Source organism: Arachis ipaensis, chromosome B9 (genome assembly GCF_059453495.1).
Source record: "Arachis ipaensis isolate K30076 ecotype BB chromosome B9, ASM5945349v1, whole genome shotgun sequence".
NCBI lineage: Eukaryota > Viridiplantae > Streptophyta > Magnoliopsida > Fabales > Fabaceae > Arachis > Arachis ipaensis.
Genome location: NC_142444.1, coordinates 16810369 through 16833259, shown reverse-complemented (window position 1 = coordinate 16833259; position 22891 = coordinate 16810369). Strand labels below are relative to the sequence as shown.

Below are 22891 nucleotides of genomic sequence, written 5' to 3'. Positions count from 1 at the left end.
TGGAGAACTAAATTGGTACTTTATTTTTCAAGAGCTAATTAATCTGAAGTCAAAAACTTTAAAGACCTAATTGTCACTTTACTCATTTTTTACTATTTTTTATTTTTTATTTACGTAGGACCGGTTCTATCGGTTCAACCAGTAATTTATCAATTAAACCAATAAATCAATGAATCAGTAACTTGATCGGTTAGATCACCGATTTGATTCTGACAACTATGATCGAATCAACTAGATTCAATTTACATGTATATGTTGCAAAAGTAATAAATCGAATCAAATTTATTTAATTTACATTAACGTAAATCAAATTTAGTTGATTTAACTTACATAGATTTATTTTACGACTATGCATATAAGTTAATTCACTTTAAAATATTGGTATAATTTTGATCCTCAAGTGAATTGATGGTGTGAATTACCCTATTTTTTAAGATTGTTGATATCAAATACTAATAATTTTACCCAAAATTTTGGATGCATTACGTCTTAAATTTTTCCTTAAAACAATAAAAAATGACTTACCAAGCATACGTAAAAATAATATAACTAATGATCATAATTAATTACGTAGTCGGATAAAGAGAAAATAAAACACTACAAAAAAAAGGGATTAAAATGGCATTTATATTATGGCGGTTTTAAAGAACCGCCATAACATTTGAATATTCTAACATTTTTCATTGATGCCATAATTTATTTTTGGATTTGTGGCGATTTTTATAATTAGCGCGGTTTTGAACTGCCATTATCACCTAAGTATAAAACAAGAATTATCAATCCCTAATTTCAGAAACCCTTACTTCGTTGAAACACTACGCCGTGACGCTGTTCTCCTGGATGGCCTCTGCGACGATCTCCGATCCTCTTGCATTCTCCGACGATCTTCTCCGGTGACATCTCCTCCGGCATCGATCTCCATCGACGAAATCTCCTACAGTGGCGATTTCCTCTGATGACGTCTCCTCCATCTTCCTCTCCTTGTCGTCCTCTGTGTCTTCTCTGCCAAAATCATCAACGCCTTCCTCTACGACGATCCAGGTCAGCTTCCTTTCCTCTCCTTTCCTTCCTTTTTGACGAGTCTCTCCTTTCCTTCCTTTCCATTCAGATCCGCCGTTAGGGATTGCATTCCGCAGAAAAGGAATTCCTTTGTCAACTTCCAAACCAAAACCGGTGTAGAGGTTCATTCCTCCTCTTACGGTATCGCAATACATATTTTGGACATTTTGTCCGATTTCAACTTTTAGGGTTCGGAAGAAACTTTTGAAAGTGACGAGCAGCAATTCTATTGAGAAAATAGTTAAATGAAAATAATGCTCCTAAACTGTAGATGGTTACTGAATATCAAATGCTTTGAAGTGGTAAAACTGTAGATTCATCCTTATCTGAAGTTGGATATTTAATATTTTGGGTGATTGTATGGTATCAATTATCAAATGATACTGATAAGTTCTCCTCTTTTTAAACTATTTTTGGTTAATATTGAGTTATTGTTTGCATGCTCTATATAATTGGTTGGAAATGATAATGTTATTATTTTCAATGTTTCATTAGTTGTTTGATTGATAGAGCTTAATTAAGTGCAATAAGGCTAAGTAAAACTTGTATTTTGGGTTGACAGAAGACTTGATGGCCTGAATTTAGGTGGAGAGCTTGGTAGGAATTTGAATTTTCCATCCATCTTAGAAATGTAAGTGTTGTTTCAATTTCATTATTGTGTTTACTGATGAGTGACATGTTAAACATTGTTCTGTTTGATTAATCGAGAGAGTTTAGTACCTCTTAAGCACCAATTGTGTAATTATTTGAACTAAAAATTAAACTTTCTGTTTCTTGTGCAGTGATCTTAGCAACAACCACATTGGAGGGCCCATTCCATTCATTGTGTAATAAACATTGTGAATATACTGCTTAAAAAATAAATTATAAACATTGTGAATATACTGCTTTTGTGCTGTGTGCAGTTTGCCATTGTGAATTCACAGACCCTTGAAGAAGTTGCAAGACTTAAAAAGGTTCTTGCTTTTCTAGATCTGATGTTCACTTGTTCAACTTTGATTTTTGCTCTCTGCTGTTTACTTCTTAGGTGACCCTTTCTTCTGATTGCTCATTTTTATAAAGAGAATCTGTTGTCCTTTGTATTCCTCTTTTGCTGTCTAATTTTCTCTTTAATCCCAAAACAAAAAAATTATTGAGATTATCATGAACATCAGACCGTGATTTCAAAGTTAATAATAAAATGAGATCTCAAATAACCTGTTATTTTAACCATTTGCTAGCCTTAAAAGTTTTTAGACAGGATCTTTGTTTGTAAAAAGAAGAAAAACTATTTAGTTCTTGCTACCAAGGTAAGCTCAATAGCTCCCTTAAACCTGAGTATATGTGTTTAGGTGAAGCAGAATGCTTTCTAGAAAATGAAAGAAAACTATTTTAGATTCTTACTACAAGGGTAATCAAAATTGATAGTTCCCCTAAACTGGGAAGCCTTGTTATGATATTTCCTTTGGCTGTTATATCTTCGCTGAGGATTTCTTTTCATCTAACTTTAATTTTTTATCTTTGGTTAAAAATTGATGCTAATGCAACACATTTGATTTGGTGATATGGTTAAAAATTGATTTTGTTGTTTGCATATTGGAGAAAATTCTTAATCTAGGAGAAATTCAATGAATCTGTAAGTGATATACTGTTTTAGGTGGCACTGGTGTTGCTGCTGGCATTGAGCAATGAAGTAAGAGTTAATGGTTATGGTGGTTCTGAGCAATGTGAATATAGTCCAGAACTAGCTCCAAGACCACCAGTCTTAGTCTTATTAATTATATATATTCATCAGTTCAAATCTTTATAGTTCTGTGGCAGTCATTGTGTGTGAACTCAAACCCTTGTTACATCATTGTGTGTGAACTCAAACCCTGCCTTTTTTTCTTCTTTTTATTTTTAAAGAATACAAGAATTATAGATGTGCCTAAATCAATTCCCTCCTCCTTTCTTCTCTAATTGTTATTTTTGAGTTTTATGGAAAAAATAAATTAATATTGCCCTTTGTTTTTGAATTTTATGGAACAAGAATCAATACAGAACAACGCTGCCGGATTTGATGACTTTGGAATGAATTGTTGTTAAGATTTAAGCTGCGCGTTTCAAATTATGAATAACATTGTTGTTAATTAGTAATGGAATATAGACACTAGTTACACTCAGATACATGCAAATTTTCTAAATCAATTGTTAGGATATATATTTTGTATTGCTTTTCAATTGTAACTTTTTGAATTTTCTAAAATTTTTCTAATTATTCTTCAGTCTATATATTCCTTGTTTAATGCATAAGTAGTTTTATTCCTCAATTATAAGAAAGCAAAGAATTCCAAGCACGCAACTTTTTCCAAGGAATCTAAAGTCGTCTCAGCATCAATTTGAGCATTAGAATCAGACCCCAATTCCTCATTTTCCATCTTTCGGTTTTCACACTTTAGCCAAATTGGTTGTTTTAAGTTTATTTTAATTTCAGTTATTAAGTAGGATGCGACTATAATCTTTATTCATTTATTTTCCTTCTATATTTTGTAGAAAAAATTAATTTGCATATACACAACTACTTGAAAAAAAAAATTCACAAAACTATTATGACTGTCACAGAATTATCATTTGAAAGAGGTAATTATAATTTTCTTATATTTTCTTTTAGAATACTATTTAAGAAAGTAAGTTTTTAATATCTAATTTGCGCATACAAGAATAATTTTCTTGCACATATATATATATATATATAGAGAGAGAGAGATTTAATGAATAGATTTTTTATAATTCCTATTTGTAGTCTCTCTTAGTCATGTCAATCGATAAGTCATGGATTGAAAAACCACAAAATACGCATGAGTTTAAAGATGGTCTAAACAAGTTTTTGGATTTTTCTTTTGAGCATCGATCTCTCGGGGGTCGTCAGATTAAATGCTCTTGTCCGGTGTGTGGTTTTGGCAAGTGGAAAACAAGAGAAAAAGTTTTTGAACATTTAGTAGTCAAGCCATTTCCAGAAAATTACAAAGTTTGGTATTGGCATGGTGAAGAAGCAGTTGGAGTTGGATGGGTCACAAGCTCATCAAACTAGTCATATTGTACAAGATGATTCGACATCTCAACATCCAATGGTAACAATCCTCAATGACGCGTTTGGAGTTGTTGGACCTGACTTGAATGAAGATGGAGATGGAGATGGAGACAATGCAGAAAATGAAGAGCATAATGGAGAAAATTAGAATTTTACTAGTTGTTGGAAGATGGTAATGAACAATTGTATGAAGGGTGCACAACGTATTCAAAACTATCTTTCTTGATTAGTCTGTATCATATAAAGTGTTTATACAGAATAAGCGACAAAACCATGACCGAAATCCTCAAGTTAATAAAAGATGCTTTTGAAAATGCAAAGATTTCAAATACATTCTATGAGGCCAAGAAAATCATAAACAAACTAGGGCTTAATTATACCAAGATACCTGCTTGCCCTAATGACTGCATGTTATATTGGGGGGAGGATGAAGATTTGCAAGAATGCAAAAGATGCAAGACATCTAAATGGAGCGATGCTAAAGAGAATAAACCGGCAAAGATCTTGCGATATTTTCCACTAAAACTGAGACTTCAACGATTATTCATGTGTTCTAAGACTGTTCAATCAATGCGATGGCATGCTTCGGCAGAAAAGAAAGATTCGAAGATGAGGCATCCGCGGGATTCTGAAGCTTGGAAGACATTCGATTTACTTCATGATAGGTTTGCCGAAGATCCTCGAAATATACGTCTTGGTCTTGCAGCTGATGGATTCAACCCCTTTGGAGCTATGTGTACAAACTATAGCGTTTGGCCAATGGTGCTTATTCCATACAATCGACCTCCATGGGAGTGCATGAAGCCAACATCACTTATCTTGTCAATGATTATTCTCGGAGAGAAAATGCCGGAGAACAACATAGACGTATACTTACAACTTTTTATCAAAGAGTTAAAAGAGTTATAGCATGATGGTGTTCAAACATTAGATAGGTTCAAGAATGAAATATTTACATTGCGAGTAGCATTAATATGGATAATTAGTGATTTTTCAGGCCTTGGTAACTTATCTGGGTGGAACGTACACAGTAAATATGCTTGTCCCACATGTAACTTTAACACTGATTCATATAGATTAAAGCATGGTGGAAAATGGTGTTTTTTGGGGCATCGCCGTTTCTTAGAAAGGGGTCATAAGTTTAGGCTAAGTCGTGCAAAATTTAATAGAAAAGTTGAGTTGAGGGATTCTCCAGCAGCACTAACAGAGTCAGAAATATTGGAACAACTTGAAGGCATCAATGTTTCATTTGGGAAGGAACTACATGCAAATAAAGGTAAGAGGACTCGACGAAAAGTTGTTGAAGAAGATGATGAATCGGGGATATGGAGGAAGAAAAGCATATTTTTTTTATCTTCCTTATTAAGGGTCTAACTTATTGTGCTACAATCTAGATGTTATGCATATTGAAAAGAATGTTTGCGACAATGTGTTATACACTTTGCTCAATGAGACTGGAAGGTCAAAGGATATAATCTCAAAGCTCGTAAGAATCTTAAAGAAATGGGTATAAGGAAAGATTTATAGCCAGATGAAAATGGGAGATATCATCCCTTTTTGTTCACAATGTCAAATTTTATGAAAGATATATTCTTGCGTACTATAAAGAATATTAGAGTACCAGATGGTCTCTCGAGTAATATTTCACGGTGTGTTGACCTGAAGCAAAGAAAGCTCTCTGGATTGAAGAGCCATGATTGCTACGTCCTTATGCAGCAACTATTACCCATTTCCATACGTAATGTGCTACCAGATAAAGTTACTGCAGTTGTGCTCTAAAAGCTTAAGTCTTACAGAACTTGAGAAGCTCCAACCTTGAATAATCCTTACCCTTTGTCATTTAGAAATGTTGTTCCCTCATTCTTTCTTTACAATCATGGTTCATTTAACCTGTCATCTAGTTGATGAAGCAAAATTTGGAGGATCAGTACACTATAGGTGGATGTATCCTATTGAAAGATAAATATCTCTTTTCAAACATTGTTCATTTAACCTGTCACTTAGTTATATCTTGCTTACTAAAGCCAATTATACAAACTAGGTATTTTGGACATTTGAAGTTCTATGTACGAAACAAAGCTAAATCAGAAGGTTCTATAGCTGAGGGATATGTAGCTGAAGAAGCTCTTACATTTTGCTCTCGATACTTAGAAAGGATTGAGACAAGATTTAATAGGCCACCACGTGTTGATGATTGTCCAGATGGTAATTACAGTACACATGTGGATTCGCTTTTTTCACAAATGGGTAACTCTAAGGGAACTTTCACAGCATTTGAGTTGTCACTTATGAAAAAAAAAACAAGCACATCGTTATGTGATTCTAAATTGTCCATATGTTAAACTGTTCATTGAGTAAGTGCTTACGGATTTGTGTACATATTTTTTTATTTACTTGAAAATAGTTGTTTAGTTAGAGTTAAACTTTCATATTTGACAGTGACTTCAAAGATTTTGTACGAAGACGATCTAAAGGTAGAAAGCCTTCAAATGTAAAGATAGAAAAAAGAGTCAATAAAGATTTTGTAACTTGGTTTCCTACGCAGGTAACTAGAAAAGTGATAATTTTTTTGCTAATATTGAGCTAGTATTTGTGGATATAATAACTAATATCTTGTTCTATCATAATAGTTTATGAACTCAGATATTATGATTACTGTGCATGGATTTGAGATACTTAGCCAAAAATCATATAGTGTCCAAAAATCATGCAAACCATCAACCTCTAAAACCTTTTTTATTAATTTTGATTATAGATTTTCTTATCGTTCCTCTATTTCTTAGTTCTTGCTATTGATCAGATAATGTTGTAGTACACTAGTACAATAATGAAATATTGTGCTGAGCGCTTTCATATTAGCTCAATTAATTCATAAATAATTGAAGAAAGAAGGAAATGGAATGGAACTTTTCAGTTTGTGGCTGTGAGAAATCCTTTGATAGATTAGTTCTGTTTTTAATAAGGAAAATTTCAATAGCATTAGTGATAGGTGGAAGGGTAGAGAACTTTATAGGAAAAAATAAAATTCTATATTAAAATATATATCAATATATGTCTTTTTCTTGTATTTTTTGTACTCATAATAATTATATTTTTGTTGTAGGGATTGGATCAAGAGAGTGAGATTCCATCTCCAAAAGAGTTAGGAAGTAGGTCTTCTGGAGCAAACAACAAGGAAGCATGACATGCTTGCATGATAAAGAATTTATGTATTAAGGATTATATGTTAAGACGTATTATTGAAAAATCTTTGATACTTTGTTTTTGGATTATACCATTTTAATTATGACTTGGATTATGACTTTTGGATCATGTATGAATTAAAAATTATCTTATGATGTTTGATTTATGGCTATGCCTTTTGGTTATTACGAGATTTTTAAGTGAGTTTCGAAAATATCACTTTAAATTGGTGGTTTCAATCTTATTTTAAAAAGCATAAAATTGTCATCATAATTAGGTACAAACGGCGGTTAGAAACCCCCCTTTTAAATGAAAATGATGGCATTATACACTGGTAGAAACGGCAGTTAAAAACTGTCATTTTAAACGAAAATGATGCCATTATATTTTGGTAAAACCGGCGGTTAGAAACTGCCATTTTAAACACAAAAGATGTCATTATATCCTGGTAAAAATGGTAAAAATGGCGGTTATAATAGTAAAAACGGCGGTTAGAAACCGCCATTTTAAACAAAAATGATGCCACTACATAGGGGTGGCAAGCGGGGAAGCCAGCCTCGCTCCGCCCTACCAGAAGCCCGCCCTTTGGCAGGCTGACCTGCCCCGCCCCGTCTAGTGAGGCGGTCCCAGAATTTCAGCCCGCCCCGCCTAATGGCGGATTGGCGGGCCGGCGGGTTAAACCCACCAAATATCCTATTTTTTATTTTATTTTTAACTATTAAATAATATATATATAAAGGCATAAAAAATTTTCTTCTATTTTTTACTTTTAACTATTATAATTTCTAAAAGTATAAATAAATTATAATTTTTATATTCACAAACATTAAAGTCTTTGTAATTATAAATATTCTCAAAACAAAATAAACATAATCCAAAACATAATTATAAATATAGTCTCTAAAACAAAATAAACATAGTCCAAAATATTCAATTTTCATCTTCATTCTCTTGTAAGTTGGGTTGGGAGAAGTTAGATTTTGGCAAAAAAATTGTAAAAATACCCCTTGCCAAAGAAATACTAAGCCCGGCGGGGAAGCCCGCCCCGCCCTGCCAAAATCCGCAGTTTCAGCAGTGCTGGTTAGGCGGACTTTTGCTATTTGGCGGTCCCAATTTTCCAGCTCAGCCCGCCTTTTTTGGCGGGTTACGCGAGCCGACCCGATGGATTTAGGCCCGTTTGCCACCCCTACCACTACATCATGGTAAGAATGGTGGTTATAGCTGCCATTTTAAACAATTCAAAAAATCACTGTATTATCTATAGGTAATTGTGGCGGTTTTCTGAAAACCGCCGTAATAATCAGCATCGCGTCTAGAATATCGACGTTTCTTGGAGACACTGTTTTTGGTAATAATGGCGGTTGGAACCGCCGTAATTTCTAAAAAAACTGCCATTTTAACCTTTTTTGTAGTGGAAGTAGAATAAAAAAGAAGGAAGATTAAGAGAATAATGCAATATAATAATAGTAGCGATGAGATAATAATTGATTTATATACATAAAATAGTTAGAGAAGAGAATAACATAATACCAAAAAAGGATATAATGAAAATAAAAATAATAATTCTAAAAGTATAGTAAAATTAAAAATAATTTAAGATAATATAAAATTTAAAAAATACAATTTTTTTATCTATTAAAATTATAATAAAAAATACTTTAAATATAAATTTTTATATATATTCTAAATTAAATAAAGTTAAAAAAAACAAATATATTTAACAACATTTATAAATAACTACTTCATAAATAATATGTATAAATCTTCATTTTGATTTTATATTTTTGTTACATATTTTTAAGAACGTAACAGTTTTTTTTTTGTCATATCTTATTTAATTTAAGTTTATTTATTCCATACATTCTAAATGTTAAATAATTTATAGCTTTTTAAATTTAATATTTATTTTTTAATTAATAATTTAAAATTTAAAATTTTAAAAAATATATAATTTAATTTAAAAAAAAAGTGTTTGAACTTGCCTCCGTTAGTATGTATTATACCCAAAGTTTTAAAAATCGAACCGGTCATCGAACTGATTATCAAATCATTTTAATTACTAATTCATTAATTCGTTGATTCAACCGATTTAATCATAATTCAATCGAAACAACTGTTTTATAATAAATTAATATTTAAAATATAAATAAATACACTAAAATATAATTATAGTATAATATAAACTTTAAAATGTCATTTAAATTATAGGACTATTTAACTTAATTCATATATTTTCCAAAATCATACCACTACTATAACTAACCCAAGTACAAATTAATTGATAAACATTCATCCCTAATAATAAATTTTTTCCAGTACTACTATTTTTTTTTACATACTTATGATATTCATTTATCCATCAAAATCTAAAAAATTCAAAAAGAAAATACAAATACTAAAGTCAAATAATTAATTCATTACATTCATTGAAAGATTTTTCTAATTTCTTTTAGGCATTTGATCAAACACCATGTGTATGAGTGCTACAACGGCAGAATCTTAATAAGACAGCATCAGCAACAAGATTTTTCACAGCATCAAACACTAATGGAACTTTTGTTATTTTCAATGTTGAAATAAAAAATATAAGTTCGAATTTTGCAGGTAAAAAGAAATTAATAAAACAACATCATTAACGAGAGTTTTCACACCATCAGTAACAACAATGGCAATTTTAAAAATAGCAGTGAAAAACTAGCAAAACTAGATAAGAAACAAAAGCAAAACAACAACGTAATAAACAAGGGTTTAAAATGTAAGATACAAAACAAAAAACAACAAATGTTAAATTAAACTTTAAACGGTAGCAAGAAAAACAACGTAATAAAGAAGAAACCAGTACCAACAAGAACAATGAATAAAAATTACCTTTTACAGTTGAGGAAGATGGAGCACAAACTCGAACAGATGAGAGAAAGAGAGCACAAACGAGGACTGGAACTCAAACATGCGAGGAAGAGAGAGCACAGATGAGGAACTCGAAGTGGAAGACAAGGGCTGGAGCGCGGCAGAACAGAGGATGAATATCGATGGAAACGCGATGGAACAGAGGTTGAAAAGCAGCGGAAACGCGGCAAAAAGAGGTGGAATAGACGCATTGATGTGACGCTAGAGCAGCGCGAGCGGCGGCGGAGCAGACACAATAGCGCCGGTGGCTGGACAACTTGAAGAAGGGCGAGGAGATGGAGGCCTAGGGCTGCCTCTTTTTTGCATTTGAAGATCCAAGTTGTGACGGCGGCGAGAGTAGACCGGTGGCTCGACAGAAGTGAGGGAGTGAGCTCGAAGGTGATTGGAAGGAGTGCTACGCGTTGTGGAGTTATGGTTAGGTTGGTAATAGTTAGGGCTCTTAATGGCGCCATTTTTGCAAAAATTTAAAACATTGGCCGAGTTTCGGTTCGACGGTTCAACGTCAATTTTTTAAATTTTTGGTTTTAGAACTGTTATTTCCATCAGTTTGCAGTTATCCAGTCAATTTGAACTGATTTCAGAACCTTGATTATACCAATGAACAAATTATTTTATGTTAGATATATAGCATAGTGGACTCAAATCCCTCGCTAAGAGTTCTCTCAGTGGCTTACCTAACCATCATACTTCATAAATTTGGATGACCCTTTTTTTTTTATTATACTATGTTTATACTAAAATCAACCATCAAAATTTGTTACTAATATAAAATACATGTTAGAATATAAATACACTTTGAAAATAAATTGAACTACACATGTATTTATACACAAATATATTAGTAGTTGATTTTACTGGTTAATTTTGGGGTACAAATAGTATTTTTGTTTTTTTGTTTTTTTTTTATTTGGTTGGATGATACTTTAATTTCTCCTTTCCATTATTTTATAAATTAATATTTTTTCTATTGACGCTATTCTTCGTTCGAGGGAAGTCACCATATTTTTTTTTATTATTCACCAGCATTCTGTTCTAAACAAGTGATGATAATGCCATATATGTAGTTATTGTCGGGACAATTTCTTAACTCTACCATTGATGTGAATTTCTTACAGTACAGGCATTTCATTGTTTTGAACTTCGAACCGCCACTTTCTGCAGAAGTTCTAGTCACAGGTTTGTGGCATCATTGCTTCAAATGTCATTCTCTAATTGCATACTTAAGTTAATCCTAAGCAGCATATATATGTGAATGTCATTTCCCCAACATAAGCAAGCATCACATTGGAGATAAAACTAAATTTTCAGATATCAAGAAAATGAATAAGTAGAAGCTTTATTCATTATATTCTTCTCCGCCAAGGATTTTCAGGTCTCACGAGAACGATGCTGCTATTCATTATATATGTCATTTCTCTAACAAGAAAATGAAGTAGAAGCATTATTCATTACTCTCCGCCAAACATTTTCAGGTTTCAATGCTGCTTTTTTCAGCTACCTGGCAGGAAAACTGGGACAAATGGAAGATCCGCATTATGGTTCTCTGGAGCCTCACATTGCAAACCATCCTCATCTTTCTTGGAAGCAAGAGAAAGCGCAGCAGAAACATCTTGCTCCGATTCATACTTTGGATATCCTACATGTATGCAGATTGGCTTGCAACAATCTCACTCGGCGTCATTTCAAGCAAAGTAACAGAACAGAACAGTGATTCTGTTGCGCCAAAGCAAGTCGTTATGGCTCTCTGGGCCCCACTTCTTCTCCTTCACCTCGGCGGCCCGGACACCATAACGGCTTATTCAATGGAAGACAATCAGCTGTGGCCAAGGAAATTGATAACCTTTGGTTTTCAAGTCATGGTTGCCATTTATATCCTTATCAGAGCATGGACGCCGAACACCGACTTGAATGTTTTGGCAATACCAATATTAATAGCTGGTATTGTCAAAATTGGGGAGAGAATTTGGGGTTTAAGATCAGCAAGCAACCAACGTTTCAAGGAATCCTTGTTTCCGGAGCCGGATCCAGGGCCTAATTATGCGAGATACATGGAGTCCTACATGGCTGCATCTCGAGAAGGTTTCTCTGTTAACGTAGAAAGCCTAATTGAATCTCCCTATGTCGGTGATCAAACTCATGCTGCCGCTGAAGGGAACATTATTCCGTTACCGGAAACCGACACTTTCGGTGGAACTCAAGTTGTGACCACTGCTGACAAGTTCTTGAAGACTTTCAAGCGACTTTTCGCTGATCTCATTCTCACCGTCCACGATGTCTTGGAAAGCAGACTGTCTTTACAAAATGCGAAAAGCGAGCAAGTTTTCGAGGTGATGGAGGTTGAGCTTGGTTTCATGTATGATCTGTTCTACACAAAGGCGAAACTGGTTTATTCCTCTATTGGTGTTTTTTTCCGCTTCTTAACGCTATCGTGCAGTGTCAGTGTGCTGTGTGCGTTCTATGTCATGGAGAAGAGTCCGTATCCGAAAGCCGAATTGATCATCACATATGTGTTGCTGTATGGATCTGTCTTCCTAGAATTGTATTCAATATTTTCTTTATTCTTCTCAGATTGGACAAAACTATTGCTGAGTAAGCACAAGAACAGAGTGGCTTCTCTTTTGATTTCGGCCGTTTCGAAACTCCAATTCGGAGAAAACAACAAGTGGTCAGGGAGAATTGGCCAGTTTAACCTCATAAGCTTTTGCTTGAAAGCCAAGAGGGAAAGATGCGGCGTCCTTTACAAGATTTCAAGACATAAATTCTGCCTCAAGTGTAGAAATGCTTTCAAAAATGGTGTGGCCAAGTGTTGTGTTGCTCAAATGATTCAAGGTGTTTATCAAGACTAACAGAAATTCACGCATGACGATTTTGAGATTGTAGATGATGACCTCAAGAATATCATCTTTCAGCACTTGAGAACAAAAATCGAACTCGTCGCGAAAGAGATTAAGGATGAGATGAAGGTGGCAAACGAGATAAAGAAATTTTGCAACCACAGAGGCGGCCAAGTGCTTCAAACTTTAGATGATGATGATGTAAGGTGGAGTGTTGAGAAAGAATTTGACAAGAGCGTTCTTCTTTGGCACATAGCAACTGAATTATGCTACATTTCAGACACCGGTGATTTAACCGGGAAACCGAATTACAAAAAAGCAAGCAAATTATTATCAGATTATATGCTGCATCTTTTGGTTATGAGTCCGTTCATGCTGCCGAATGGAATTGGGGAGATCAGGTTCCAAGACACGTGCGCGGAGGCGATTGAATTTTTCAAGGAGAGAAGATCCATACAGAACATGAACAAAGCTTGCAAGAAGCTACTCAAGATTTGCAAGGAGAGTAAGAAGGTTCCTCCTTCACAGGTAAAAGGAGATAAAAGCAAGTCACTGTTTTTCGAAGGGTGCATGCTGGCAACACTAATCAGAGAGTTGAAGGAAAAGAAAGATTGGAGGGAAAACCAGATGTGGAAGGTAATTAGTGAAGTGTGGGTTGAAATGCTGGCTTATGCTGCTTGCCACTGTAATGGGATTCATCATGCTCAGCAGCTAAGGCGTGGTGGAGAGCTTCTTACACATGTTTGGCTTCTTATGGCACATCTTGGTATGACGGATCAGTTTCAAATCTGAGGGGCATGGAAGGAAAAAGTTGATACGCAAGTGAATCGAGTTTAAGGGAAAGATCCAGTAACAAAACTGCTATCAACATTAGAAATCAACAATCAAATTAGCTGTAGTTGATTAGATAAGTGATTTTTTATGTACACCTACTATAACTGATCTAGTAATTCAAGCAATAATTCATTGACATTGTAATGTTCATAAGAACATATGTACTCAAATTATGTTCTTTAAATTTAAGTTAAATCTACATTGTGCTCTCTCAAGATCAATTGATATTAGGTTTAATTTTAAGGTTATGTAATAGTTGAGTTAAATTTATAAATAGATCTCTATTTTAAAATTTTGAAGTCTTTCACCTTAACAAAAGTTTATAACTAAGTCTTTATCGTTAGAAAAATAGATTTTAATTTTGATTCAAGTGTATATAAATATATATATATATTTTTTTGATGAACAGGGAGTCGAGAACCCAAAACTAACTACAACCCCTTACAAAAGGAATACCCGAACAATCATGCGCCAACATATGGAGGATGTCAGGAGGAGCAGCATCAAAGAGGTGGACACCAAAAGGCAACTTATGTCCTTTTTTTGGCAAGATGATCCGCTACAAAATTTGCTTCACGAAGAGTATGGGACCATTGAATATTAGGAATACGACCCGCTAACATGCAGATATCAGCAACCAGAGGAGCACAAGGATGGGAATCAGAACACCCTTTTTTAATGAAGTTTAAAGCCGAGATAGAATCTGACTCCACAATGATGTTCGTGATATTATTAGCCGTCGCAACTTGTAAGCCATGAATAATACCCCAGAGCTCTGCTTGCATTATAGAGCAGCTCCCCAAATTGCAAGTGAACCCCTTCAAAAAGTGACCAAGATGGTTTCTAATAGCACCACCACAAGCAGCACCATTTGAGTGAGAAACAAACGAACCGTCCACATTGAGCTTGAGACAACCCTCTATAGGAGGAAACCAGCGAACCAATCTACTTTCTGTCGGAGCATTATATTGTGAATGTTGAAAATTATTGATAAGTTTATTGAACTCACTATGACATACCCTCACTTGAACCAGCCGCACAGAGGCTGGGGTATTATCATTGTCAAAAACAAACTTATTACGAAAATACCATAGGGAGGAGATAGTAACTCCAAAGAGACAAGGCCAATCTCCTTTCCAGGTAAGATTTAGTATCAACCAGTCGTAAAGGTTCAGATTGAAGAAATTCACAAGACCAACGTTACATAACAGGGGAACCCAGATTCTCCTAGCAAACTGACAATCGCGGAGGACATGAATGATGGATTCGTCACAAGTGTTGCAACACGGACAGATTGCAATATTGGAAAGGTGACGTTGGGTTCTTTCCAAATTTGTCAAGATAGCACCGTGAGAGGTCAGCCACATAAAAGACTGGATCCTTTCAGGTCCTTTCCAAGACCAGATCGGGCTGAACAACCTATCATTCTGACTAGAAGAGTCTCCATTGAGCTTCTGGTATGTCTTCTTCAGGTTGAAGGCTCCATTTGAGGAAAGGTTCCAAGCAATATGATCACTTTGTTTCCAAGGTGAGGGGGTGCAATAGCCACTATCTTTTTAATAACATCCTCGGCCAGCCAAGCCTTTAGCTTCCCCACGTCCCAGTTCCCTGTGACCAAAAGAAAGTCTGTAAGAAAACTAAACTCATCAATATTACAACTAACCTTATTAGCATGTGGCACCAACGGCCCTAACTCAGGGACCCAGTTATGGTTCCAAAAATTAATTTTGGATCCATCTCCAATTCTCCAGATGTGGTTTTGTTGAACTTCCGGCCAAACTCTGCAAATGCCTTTCCAAAAATTTGATTCTTGTCTCTTCCTTTCCACTCTTGGAATAATGTCATTCCCTCCGTTGTATTTTGAGCGAACCACCTTCGCCCAAAGAGAATCCCTCCTTTCTACTAGGCCCCAACCCGCTTTCACCATGAACGCGTGGTTCATAGTGCTGGCGTGGCGAATACCTAACCCTCCTGACTTTTTAGGCTTGCAAACTTTATCCTAGCTTAGAAGGTGAATCCTTCTGGAGCTGTTAGTTTCACCCCAAAGAAAACTCCTGCATTTACAATCAATAACATTACAAGTAGAGACAGGTAACAAAGCAGTTTGCATAGTATAAGTAGGTAAAGAAGAAAGAACAGATTTCACCAAAGTCGCTCTGCCAGCTAAGGATAAGGATGAGGCCTTCCAAGAATTTAATCTCGCATTCAACTTGTTAATGATATCGTTGAAAGTATGCTTCAAAACTTTGGAATGTAAGAGAGGAACCCCCAAGTATTTACCGAGATCATCCGTCCTGGAGAAGTGCAAAGCACTACTGATTTCGATGCGCACATTGCTACCCACATTCTTGGAGAAGAACACTCTAGTTTTTTTCTAACTAACTCTCTAACCAGAACTATCACAAAAGGCTGCCAAGCACTTGTTAATAATCTCAGCTTGTTCAAGTCTAGCTTCTGAGAAAAGAATGAGATCATCTGCAAAACACAAATGAGATAAGGCAGGCCCATCCCTTTTAAGGTGAATAGGTTTCCAGAAGCCATGATCAACTGTCGCATTAATGAGCTGAGAGAGCCTTTCTATACAGAGGACAAAAATATAAGGGGAGATAGGGTTTCCTTGATGAATGCCTCTAAAAGGAGTAAATTCATCAAGTTCTTCACCGTTCCATAATACTCTCATTCTGGCTGTAGAAATGCAATGAAGAATAAGATTAACCATCTGAGAAAGGAAACCAATATCCTTGAGCGTGTCTTCAACAAAACCCCACTTGAGCCTATCATAAGCCTTCTCCAAATCAATTTTGATAGCCATCCACCCTCTCGAACCATTTTTATTTCTCATTGAATGAATCACCTCCTGAGCAATAATAATATTATCAGAGCTTTGTCTTCCTGGATCAAAACTACATTGGGTGGGCTAGACAATATTGTTCATGAGCTTCCGCAGTCGATTAGCAATAATCTTGGTAACCACTTTATAAGTAACATTACAAAGACTGATGGGGCACATTTGCCTGAGGCTGGTAACCGGGTTAGATTTAGGAATAAGGGTGATAAGTGTTTCATTAATTTCCCTAACTTTCTCTGGCTCCACAAAAATTTGTTGCACCAAGGAGCACAGGTCAGTTCCAACACGATCCCACTGACTTTGATAAAAAACAGCTTGGAGGCCATTTCTTTCCGGTGCTTTAAAACTTCCCATATTAAAAATAACTTCCTTAATCTCCATATTAGAAACCATGCTGCCGATCTGACTGAGCTCTTCACTACTAACGTTAGGAAAGGAATTATTGAGAACAAAGGGAACCTCAGGCAAGGAGTCCTTATAAAGATCCACAAAAAAATTCTTAGCTAAGTCTTCTAATAACTTTGGCTCAGTGATCAAATTACCGAAATCATCAATGAGGGAAGTTACTTTATTCCTTCTTCTCCTAACCATAGTTGAGCTATGGAAAAATTTTGTGTTTCGGTCACCAAATTCAATCTATTTACATCTTGATTTTTGAAACCAAAATAATTCTTCATGAGTCAGAACCTCCTCATATTCTTCCCAAAGCTGATTCTGAAGGTTCTCCAGAAAATAATTATGATTAACACTAGTAGCCAAACTGGAGGCAATACCTTGAAGCCTTCTCAAGAGAGTTCTTTTTCTCTTGAAAATATCCCCAAAAATTTTTGTATTCCAATATTTTAAATAATTTTTAAAGCTGACAACTCCACTGTTCCAAGAAGAAGAGACATCCCAGGAATTAGAAACCAAATTTGAAAAGTCCGGATGCGCCAGCCAAGCCGCAACAAACCGAAAAGGCCTCTAATTCCTATTTTGAAAGGAAGCAACGTGTGGTTGCAGACAAATAGGAGAGTGATCAAAATTAAAATTGGGCAAATGCCTCAGGGTTCCCTCAGGGAACGCTAATTGCCACTCCAAATTGCTCAACCCTCTATCCAATCTCTCAACAATGTTACCTCTTCTCCAAGTAAATGGCCAACCCACAAAACCCAGATCAATAAGCCCACAGTCTGAGATACAACTCTGGAAATCAGGACAAGCACTATGAACAACATTAGTAGAGCCTCCCCTTCGTTCATAATCGTGGAGCTTAGCATTGAAATCACCTAGAAGACACCAAGGAATGGTAATATTACCCGCCAGGGATCGCAACTTACTCCAAAGGATTCTTGTGTTAACGCGATGGGGGCTACCATACACCGCAGATAGGAGCCAGGGGGTCGAGTTGCCACCAACAACCTTGAGATGCACCATCTGGCTATTATGATCCAGGACATCAATCTTCCAAGTACCAGAATCCCAGAGGCACCAGATCCCACCAGATCTGCCATTAAAAGAGCTATCAAACCCTATATTATTCCTAATCCAAAAGCCACGTGACCCACTTATCTGAGGCTCTAACAGAATAATGAAATTAACACTGTATTCTTTTCTGAGGTCTCTAATAAGAGAGTGGAAAAATTTACTACCGGCACCCCGACAATTCCAACAGATAACATTCATTATAACAAGCAAAAAAGGATAGGAGAGTCACCAGTGACAACGTTACACCTGGGTATGAGACCCTGACTTGCCATTCTGCTTACCAAGGGATAAATCCCTCTCTTTGATTTTCTTACCACCAGAATCAATCATACTCTCATCTGGGGGCCTATCAAGATCTTTCCCTGGACTCCGCACAGCCTCTATTTTCATATGAGATTCAGAGGAGCTTGCATTCATCAGTAGAGGATTATTCCTCACCACAAAACCTTCACGACCTGTGGCAACTTGCTTCATAGCAACAAAAGCCTCATTCTGCTCTCTTTGAAGTTTTCGCATATACTCTATCACTACCCCTTCCATCTCATTAGTTTCAGGAGACTTTTTCATAGGAGACACGGTGACAAAGCTCTTGGAAGCTTCAAGAGAGGAGGAAGGATTCTTGATGATCATTTTAGGATTAGGCTTTAACCCTTTTTCAGATCCTTGTGGCCCAACTTTATTAAAGGGGCCCATTTTACCACTTTGTGGATTTTTACCTGCACCAGCCCGTAAGACTTTTTTTTAATGATTTTTTATTCACTATCAAGGCCTTTGAGGCCTCGGGCCCACTTGAAGCTATAATGGCTTCCTCTTGCATGGAATTCTTAGCCGAAGAATTTATTCCTTCCTCATTCAAAGTAATAAAACGTGAGCCATTGGCATTGGTGGGCATATCTTCCTCATATTCTCTTTCCTGATTATTAGGTAGATCTTGACCAATCATGCCTCCAATCTTTCCTTGATTATTCATGCCCTTTTTCTGCCTAAAGTTACGTTTAACTAACATCCATGGCCCAAAATCAGGGGAAATTTGATTCTCTTGATTACCACCGCTAGAATCTTGATTCTTTCCATTTTGGTTCTCAGTCTCGACGGATGGTGGATCTTCGGAAACCATAGTGTTCCCTTCCGCGCCAGCTTCCTGGCTCGCCGTCTTTCCCACTGGCTCATCAGTGCACAAATCAGACCTGTGACCATACTTGCCGCAGGAGAAGCAAATTTGGTGCAGTCCTTCATATTCAATATAGAGTTCTGATCCAAGAACCGAGATCCTAGGGACAAGTTTTTTGGCAAGGTCAATTTCGACACAAATCCTAGCAAAGCGTCCTCTAGAATGGATTGAGGTTGACCGATCAATTTTGAGCATGTGACCAATAGTAGACCCAACTCTCCATAGAAATTTCTGGTTATAGAGCTCAATAGGGAGGTTTGGTATCCGAATTCAGGCAGCAATTTTCCTCACTGCTTTCTCAGATTCCAAGAAAAAGGTCGTCATCTTTGCACAATGAGATAGTGTCCGGCAATCATCCAAGGTCCTTTCATTAAAGCATGAGAGTAGTCTTCCGCATCTGCAAAGTGAACCAAAAAATAATCACGATCCATATCAATAACATTAATAGAGCCTTTCTTACCCCAGTCTCTCTTTAAACGTTGTTCCATAAATCCTAAGCCAACTCTTTTGCCCAAAAGCTTGACATAGAATGCGGATCTCCATGGTTTACACTACTCGTCGAACTCTTCCTTCGAAATAGGAATGGTGGGACAAGGATTGAACGGTTCCTCTTCATGGGTGTCTTTATCCGCATCTTGGTACCATCTATTCTCTGGATCCGGTATGTCTTCATTAACCTCTTCCATGTCAACATGCTCATCCTCAATGATAGAGCCCGCCACGGTGAGGAGCGTATCCTTATACGAGATTTTGGAAGCTCCCGACTTATTTCCATCACCAGGACCAGTAACTTCCATGTCCTCGCTTGGTTGATTAAGATCAACGCTGGCACGCGTTTTCACCTTTTTGGTGCTACGCTGCACCAAGTCTTCTTCTTGTTTAGAAACCCTAGCAAAGCCTTCATTAGTCATAATCTTAGATTTTATAAAAAAAGACTCACAAGTGTATATAAATAGACAGCTTCATACGCAAAAGAAAGTAGCAGAAGTAGTTAAAAGTTGTTAAGTTGTACTTGAAAAGAAGATTTTTGAATATTATTCTTGAATTGTTTCACCTAAAGTGTGATTACATACAGAATATAAAGATTATTTACAACCTAATTTAAGGAAAGAAAATAACAAGTAATAAAAGCTATTCAAAACAAATCTGCACAAAATCTATCCTAATATAAACAAATCTGTACTAATTATAGAATAATTACAACACTCCCCCTCAAGCTGGTGAATGTATATCTATCATTCCCAGCTTGCAAGTAAGGTCTTTTAAGTGCTCTGTGGGAAGTCCCTTAGTGAACATATCTGCCAATTGGAGTCTTGAAGGAATGTACTTGGTGGCTATAAGACCATTGTCCAATTTCTCCTTAATGGAATGTCGGTCTATTTCTACATGCTTTGTTCGGTCATGTTGAACCGGATTGTGTGCAATACTAATGGCAGACTTATTATCACAAACCAATTCCATAGGAGCTTCATACTTTACTTTGAGGTCATCGAGTATGATCTTCATCCATAATAATTCGCAAATTCCTTGGGCCATGACTCTAAATTCCGCCTCTGCACTTGATCTTGCAACTACATTTTGCTTCTTGCTCTTCCATGTTACCAAGTTTCCACCCAAGAACATGCAATATCCTGAGGTGGATCTCCTATCAATAATTGATCCAGCGTAGTCAGCATCAGTATATACTTTCATGGATAGAATCCCTTCCTTTTTTAATAGCAGTCCTTTCCCTGGAGAGGCTTTCAAGTACTGAATAATCCTGTTTACAGCCTGCAAATGTCTCTCTCTTGGATCATGCATGAATTGACTAACCACACTAACTGCATAGGCTATGTCAGGCCTAGTGTGTGATAAGTAGATGAGTTTTTTTCACAAGCCTCTGGTACTGTGCCTTCTCCACCTTTGGGCTTTCCTCATCATTTTCAATTCTATGATTTTGCTCTATGGGCACTCCAGTGATCTTACAATCCAACTTACCAATCTATTTGAGGAGATCTAGGATATATTTTCTTTGGGAAATAAAGATGCCTTGTCTAGAGTAAGCAACCTCTATCCTAAAGAAGTACTTTAGCTTGCCAAGATCCTTCATCTCAAACTGAGTGGCTAACTTTTCTTTCAAAGTCTGTTTTTCTAACTCATCATCACCTGCAATAATCATATCATTTACATAGACCAAGAGTAGAGTGAGTTTGCCTTCCTGTGAATGTTTTATAAACAGAGTATGATCACCTTGACTTTGTCGATACCCTAAAGATATCATAGCTTAAGTAAATCTTCCAAACTAGGCACGAGGTGACTGTTTAAGACCATACAAAGCCTTTTTTAGTCTGCACACCTTATTTTCTTCACTAGTGATACCATATCTTGGTGGAATCTCCATGTACACTTCTTCTTCCAGAATTCTATGCAAGAAGGCATTTTTAACATCAGATTAATACATCTCACAACCAAAGTGTGCTGCTAAGGAGAGGATAATCCTGACGGTATTCATTTTTGTCACCGGAGCAAATGTCTCCTCGTAATCGATTCCATAGGTTTGGGTATATCCTTTTACAATCAACCTTGCTTTATACATGTCCAGTGTGCCATTAGATTGATATTTAACTGTGTATATCCACCTACAACCCACTGCTTTCTTGTCCGTTGGTCTTTCTACAATCTCCCAAGTCTCGTTCCTTTCTAATGCACCCATTTCTTCATTCATAGCTCGAACCCAGTTCTCATCGTTTAAGGCCTCTTGTAGTGATGTAGGGATTCTGACAGAATCAATAGCTGAAAGGAAATTCTTGTACTGTACAGAAATATTTTTAGTGGACACAAATTTGGAAATAGGATATTTGGCACAGGATCTTTTTTTCTTTTCTCATGGCAATAGGTAATTCATCTAGGTTAGTTGCACAAGTGGTATTTAAGGTGTCAAGAATCTCAAGAGTATGAGGTCTTACCTCCGGTTCAGACGAATGAAGTTGCTGGTTGACCAGGACGGGTTCTTGCTGCCTTCGCTAATATTGTTTTCCAAAAAACATGTCCTCATTATTCTCCTCATTATTCTTTTCTAGTAGTGATGCTAATTCAGGGTCTTTATTATCCTCTGGAGAAGTGAAATTCTACAACAAGGGAAAAGGTGACGACTCAAGGAACTCAGCTTCTGGAATACTTTCCCCCTGAAGCTGAGAACTAGGAAAGAAGGACTCGGACTCATGAAATGTGAAATCCTTGGAGATATAGAATCTACGACTTTGAGGATGATAGCATTTGTATCCCTTTTTGTTTGAAGCATAACCTATAAAGACACATTTGATTGCCCGAGGATCCAACTTACCCCAATGAGAACTATGAATATGAACAAAAATAGGACAGCCAAAGATACGACTTTGAAGACTACTCATAATAGGGATAGAGGGGTAAATTTTGGTCAGAAATTAAACAGGGCTAACACCGTCTAGGACCCGAGATGGTAATCTATTAATCAAATAAGTGGCCGTAAGGACAACTTCTCCCCAGTAAGACTTAGGAACAGACGTTTGGAAGAGTAATGC

General features: G+C 36.3%; 1 protein-coding gene and 3 pseudogenes across 3 annotated transcripts; 2 read left to right on the top strand and 2 right to left on the bottom strand.

Moving 5' to 3' along the window:
- The first annotated feature begins 747 nt into the window (after positions 1-747).
- Positions 748-7292, top strand: LOC148543875 (uncharacterized; annotated as a pseudogene). Its single transcript, XR_015899578.1, has 9 exons — positions 748-1041; positions 1622-1690; positions 1842-5384; positions 5503-5615; positions 5717-5866; positions 6010-6035; positions 6150-6389; positions 6548-6653; positions 7212-7292. The product of XR_015899578.1 is annotated as an uncharacterized LOC148543875 (transcript).
- A 3934-nt stretch (positions 7293-11226) lies between these two features.
- On the top strand, positions 11227-13858 carry LOC107615106 (uncharacterized; annotated as a pseudogene). Its single transcript, XR_015899577.1, has 3 exons — positions 11227-11374; positions 11671-13042; positions 13079-13858. The product of XR_015899577.1 is annotated as an uncharacterized LOC107615106 (transcript).
- Positions 13859-17677: 3819 nt separating this feature from the next.
- On the bottom strand, positions 17678-18379 carry LOC107615107 (uncharacterized). The gene has a single exon (XM_016317221.1). It carries the CDS (start codon positions 18377-18379, stop codon positions 17678-17680), a length of 702 nt encoding a protein of 233 aa, XP_016172707.1.
- A 514-nt stretch (positions 18380-18893) lies between these two features.
- LOC148543874 (uncharacterized) lies at positions 18894-20263 on the bottom strand (annotated as a pseudogene).
- Positions 20264-22891: the final 2628 nt, after the last annotated feature.

Excerpts from the sequence above, each read along its gene's own strand:
- LOC107615107 (XM_016317221.1), bottom strand. The coding sequence starts at position 18,379 with ATGAATGTTATCTGTTGGAATTGTCGGGGTGCCGGTAGTAAATTTTTC.